General features: G+C 38.3%; 1 protein-coding gene across 3 annotated transcripts in view; it reads left to right on the plus strand.

The window, feature by feature from the left end:
• COLGALT2 (collagen beta(1-O)galactosyltransferase 2) overlaps nt 1–5,563 on the plus strand; it is a 197,415-nt gene extending 191,852 nt beyond the window's left edge. For all 3 annotated transcript variants that reach the window (XM_087960854.1, XM_026669266.2, XM_087960853.1), the window contains exons 11-12: nt 794–1,000; nt 3,648–5,563. In XM_087960854.1, coding sequence (XP_087816980.1) covers nt 794–1,000; nt 3,648–3,924 — 484 coding nt within the window. In that variant the 3' untranslated portion in view covers nt 3,925–5,563. The remainder of the gene's footprint in view (nt 1–793; nt 1,001–3,647) is intronic.
• Nucleotides 5,564–6,000: the final 437 nt, after the last annotated feature.

Below are 6,000 nucleotides of genomic sequence, written 5' to 3' on the forward strand. Positions count from 1 at the left end.
AAAGTTCAGGCGCTTGGCAGCTGACTCGTGTTTATATGACAGTTGCAGTGTCCCAAGGTTGTGTGATCGTCTTTCCAACCTTCTGACAAAAGAGCAGAATCACTGGGGAAGGCAGACTCACTTCACAATCATGTTACTAACTTAACAAGTGCAGTGGTTCACTTAAAAAGTCGTAAAGTAGAGCATAACTCACTTAACGAATGTCTCACTTAACCACAGAAATTTTGGGTTCAATTGTGGTCTTAAGCTGAGGACTACCAGTAATTGAGGATGCCAGGAAATTTAAAACTAAAATAAGGAGATTTTTTTTTGCTGACTATTTTAGTATAACCTTCTGAATTAATTACCATAAGATGTAATGATAGCCATTGACATGAAGATGTATGGCACAGGTCCATAGAGGATAAAACTACCAATGGCTGCTAATCACAATATCTGTATGTTGTACTTAATCGTCTTTTCAGTCCCAGTTGTTGGGGTATACAAGTAAGACAGTGCTTTTCATCCATTGTCTACATGAAGGATCCCACTCTAGGAGTGAAGATTGGACCAAGTGGCTTTTGATCCAATGCAGGAATTGGGAAGCTTTTATGTTAACTCCACATCTGTCTGTTTTCTTTTTTAATGTTGTTAATTCTTACTAGTTCTTTAAAAAAGATGGTTCTCATGAAGCTCCTGGTGATCTTCTGGCCAGAGAGCTGGCACCAAGGTGCTAAACTTAGATGTTTCTACACTGCATCATATCGGCCAATGACATCTGGGTTCAGTGACTCAACTTTCTCTCTCTATGTAGATATATAGGTCGGAAACGGATGCAGGTGGAGCATCCAGAAAAGGCTGTACCCAATGTGATGAATCTTGTGGAAGCTGATTACTCTTACTGGACACTGGGCTATGCAGTCTCCTTGCAAGGAGCTCAGAAGCTAATTGGAGCTCAGCCTTTCAACAAGATGCTCCCTGTAGATGAATTCTTGCCAGTCATGTACAACAAGCATCCAATGTAGGTTATTGGTTGTGATTACTGTACTTGCATGAGGTGTATGCTAGCTTTATACTAGGATGCATTCAACAGCAATATTTATCTTCTTATCAGTAAATAGTTGCTTCCTGTAGTCACTTTGAAGCTTCAGGTTTATGGGATACTTTTTAGCGGGGGTTGAACATCACTCCTCCTACAGCTGGTGCTGATTCTATGATCTCTTCAACAGTCCTTCTATAAATGGCAGTTTTATGTGTGTGTGAAATGACTGGCCATGATATAAATGGGAAAGCTTTGTGGGCAGAGCTCATCTGTACTGGGCACATTGTTTCTGGGAATATGAAAACCAAGTCACATTTTTTTACATTTTAATAATTGTATATCTATTTTCTTTCATGCAGACCCTCAGGGCCGTTGACAAAATTAAAACTTTTAACCCAAAGTTAGAATGTCATTAAATATCCTATTAATTCTAATCTAGTCAAGTATGACAAAAGTGATAGAATTGGCCCAATTTTTGAAAGGCTAAGAAAAGTGTTCCACAGTCTGGGAGAATGGCAGGTGGCTGGGCTTTTGATAGCAGAATGTTTTCAGAAGGCTTTTCCCACCAATCTTCAAGATAGAGAGCTGTTTTATGGTTTTATAGATTAGTTGTTCCCGTTAAGCAAACAACAAGCGTTGTGAACCTTTGATCCCTATTCCTGGCAGTTAGGTTAGCAGCCTTGTTGCATTATTTTGCACAAGTTGTCACTTCCAGGCATTTTTCATGAGCAGCTGTACATGGAATGCTTTATAAAGATTATGTTGAATGTTTTTAAAGATTAGACGAAGTCAAGGAATGGCTAAATATTGCTAAATGTCACCAGCTTGGGGAGGTTTGCAGCTGGTACAACTAAGGGAAATTGCATAAAAACACACTCCTTTACACCTGCTTTGCCAGTGCCAGCTGAGGTTCAGTGAGCACTCCCAGACCGCAGAACTGTTTTTTTTTCAAATGTATAATTCCTTTCAAAGTTCAGATTCCTGTGAGGTGTTCAAACTCACCGTGTCATGTTGCCATCGTAGCGTTTTGCGATATTTTTCCCATTCACGGAGCTGGGGTGGGCATGGCCTGTGCTGATGCATCCAGCCCATGGTCCACCAGTTGGACACCCCTGCTATAGAGCAATAGCATATGGTCTTTTCTGGATTTAATTTCAGTTTATTCTTACTCAGCCACCCCCTTATTGAAGGAAGGGTACTGAATTCTGTCCAAGATTTAATTATCTGAGATACTATAGTTAATAACTAAATCATGAGTTGTTGTTCTCCAATATTTCCTTCTAGACTTGGCCCGATATGAAAAAATGCAGTTGCTGCAGACCTTCACAAAGTCTAGTCCCCTAGCAAGTCTAAAAGAGAACCTTAGTTGATAATACTAAAAGCCTCCAAGATAATTGAGGGCTGCGTTTGTTCCCTTGGGTTTCTCATATAAGTCGTCTACTAAGATGACCCAAATGGTCTTGCCACCATAGTCCAAATGGAAGCTCGAATTATTGCATCTCCATACACATTTAAAGCTTCAGGGGATATTGAAGTGCTTTAATAAGGTCAAGTCATCTTATGAGGAGACCAATGATAACTTCAGATATCTTTTGATATCTTTTAGCTTGTGAATGTATTTTGTATTAAAACTTGATTACATTTCTTTCAATCAAAATTTGAAGTTAGGGAAATTACAGTATATTTGGAAGAATATCATTAGTGCTACTTAGTTGTGCACTAATTTACTGTATATACTGAGTATAAGCCTAGTTTTTCAGCCCAATTTTGTGCTGAAAAATCCCCTCGGCTTATACTCGAGTCAGATTCCCTCTGAAAAAAAAAATGGTGTGGAGTCGCGGCCTCCGGCGGCAGCGACTCCCAACAGCCTCAGCCGGGAAGGGAAAGGCAAAAAGCGCTTTGCCTTTCCCTTCCCGAGGCGGCGGGACTGGGGCCGCGCCGGCGGTAGTGACTCCTGACTCAGGGGGCCTCTGAGGGAGGGGAAGAGAGTGACTCCTGCCTCCCGCTGTCATCATCATCTTCTTCTTTTGGGTTAGTGAATCAATTAAACCTTTCATGATAGTGAGATCGCTTTCCCAAATTAATTATTTTTATTTTTGAAATTTACCAGTAGCTGCTGCATTTCCCACCCTCGGCTTATACTCGAGTCAATAAGTTTTTCCAGTTTTTTTGTGTAAAATTAGGTGCCTCGGCTTATATTCGGGTCGACTTATACTCGAGTATATACGGTATGTTTCTCCTTTGCTTAACAATTTGGTTGTGGACCAAAGTCTGCCAATACTTTCTTACAGTTAGTGTTGAACTTGATCCTTGTTCCTCAGTTTTTTAAAATTATTGACCATGTGTGACGTGTTTATTTTTACAGTGCTGGTCTGTAAGGACCTTTATGTTGAAAAATGGCTTATAATTGTAGAAAATATACCAGTCCTCCCAACATTTAAATATATTATCTGTATATATTTAAGTTGAGGGGTGTGAATATAGATTTACAGCATTGATAAGGAGTATGTTAAATGGGCCACTGTTTATAATCATAAGTTTGTTCTGCTGTGGGGTATAAAAGATATCAAAAATTGGAAATGAGGTAACACCTTTCTTCTTAGTGACTTTTCTTTTCTTTTTTAAGAGCCAAATACATGGAACATTATGAACCTAGAGATTTGAAAGCTTTCTCGGCAGAGCCTTTGCTGATATATCCAACACACTACACTGGACAACCAGGTTACCTCAGTGACACAGAGACATCTACAATCTGGGACAACGAGACTGTGGCCACTGATTGGGACAGGACACTCTCCCGGAAATCACGGCAACAGGACCAGATCCATAAAGATGCCCAGAACAAGAATGCCTTGCCACCTAGACCTTCCCTTGATGCATCATCCACCAGAGATGAACTATGACTGTTAACTAGATCAGCTACAAGTTACTGGAAACATCAGAGGGACTTCTACAATTTCCAGAGATACAGATATGCTATCTTGCTTGGCAAAATAGTTTGATATGACTCACTTGAACTAAGCAAGGCTTGTCTCATTTTTGCAGGGTGAGTAGATGAACCTGACTGAATCAAGGGTAGTATACTTTAAAACAATTTTTGAAAAGGAGGCCTGGTTTTTGCTGATTGGCTTGTACTAAAGGAAATTCTATAGAGCTGTTGGAGGACTCTAAAAGGAAACGAGGACAAAGATTCCTCAACCAATGTCTTTCCACAATTCTTGGTGTAGATTTATTGTATTTATAAAAAGTAATATATACAAGAGTTAGGAAGGAGCTACCAAGTTTTTCCGTGTTAATTATTGGTCTATTGTCTGCTGCATTGCCTGAATTCTTGCTGGTTTCGATTTTGTGAACTATATTCTGAGGCAGAAATGTTAGGACGTTCCCATTTCTACAGTGAGGTTAAATGCTAAATAATGTGTCTTGAAATAATCAGACGATGGACAAGATTTCCTTTATGTTCACCATATGAATTCCCACTGATATTATTTGCTTTCATGTTTAAATCATAAGCTATGAAGAATAACTCATTTGTCATGAGAATGTCTGGAGTTCACAATTTTTAATATTTATCAATAATTTTCCATCTTTATCCTTCCACACTTTCATGAAATTTAGTGAAGATCTCTACTAAATGGAAAACCAAGAATTGAGCAGCCTGTAAATAGACCACACATCTTCCTCAGCCAACAGCTGAGAAGATAGAAAAGAATATACAGTATGTAGCTTAGGGCTGAACTGTGGAGTCCTCAATGTCATAAGCAGAAGAGGCCACCTAGTCAAGTAATGAAATGTCTGCAAACAACCAAACTCAGAGAACATCAAGGACTCCATAGCACATGGATGAGTTCCATTACAAACTGGATTTGAAGAGTAAAAGTTAAATATCCTTTTGAACACTGTTCTCATTGATAGTTTTGAGACACACTTTCACTCACAAATGATACTGTTGTAAGCACTAACACTGTTGGTAATTTATCCTTCATGCTTTTGATAGAGGAAGAATTTCAGCCCACATCTGTAACAGGCCGAATCCAGAGATAAACAACGAATAATGGATTTGAAAATAATAATTTCCTTTTCCAACCCCTGAAAAATCTGATGGTGTTAAGCATTTTGATGTAACCATTGTGTCTCTTTGATGTTATTTGCATGTGAACTAAAGGACACATGGCCACTCTTTTCTTTTTATAATGCTCAAACTTCATCGTTTGAAATGAGCTGTAATATTCGCTCCACTGAAGAACATCTCCATATGCAAAGTCTTCATATTTAGAACACCCCGCCCCCCCAAAAAAAGTTGTCTGTGTTCATTTACTTCAAGAGGTTTTTTTTCTTTTCCTAATGTAGACTTCTGAGCTGAATAGGGGGAAAATGTTTAAAAACACAATCAAAAGAATCTGTGTGTGTTGAACTTGTTACAGATATTCTACCCAGGAATTGCTATTCTTAGAAGAAATAACAATCTAATTGTATGTTTTTCTAAAAGACATGTTTGCAGCTTATCAGCTGGTCTGATAATATATATAGCAATGAGTGCAATATTTGATGTCTTGGTCATTTATTTATGACTTTAACATAGCATCGCAGTCTGGAGTGATCTATGGGAATAGGAAACTGGTTTGAAGCTTTATTTAGCTAAAGAAACATAAAATGATTTGAATCCTGAACCTACAGTATAGTGATTGAATCTTCAACATCTCTTGCTGCTCTGTAACACTTTTATTGTACTACATTACATTATATCCAACAAGAACAACCTGATTCTAGAACTTTCCAATGTTCCCTTACTATGCCCAAAATTAAGGAAAGCCCTCATGGTCATTTTTTGTCATACTTCATATAATTTTTAAAACAAAATTCCAATCTTCACAGGAATAATGGGGCATATAATTTAGGATCAAGTAGGTGGAATTGCAACAGAAAAAGTTAATGAGAGGCAAAGTGATTTTTTTTAAAAAAATCTGAACTTCCAAGTC

This window comes from Notechis scutatus, chromosome 3, assembly GCF_049901735.1.
Source record: "Notechis scutatus isolate UNSWTSFEM ecotype Mainland chromosome 3, rNotScu1.2, whole genome shotgun sequence".
Lineage (NCBI taxonomy): Eukaryota > Metazoa > Chordata > Lepidosauria > Squamata > Elapidae > Notechis > Notechis scutatus.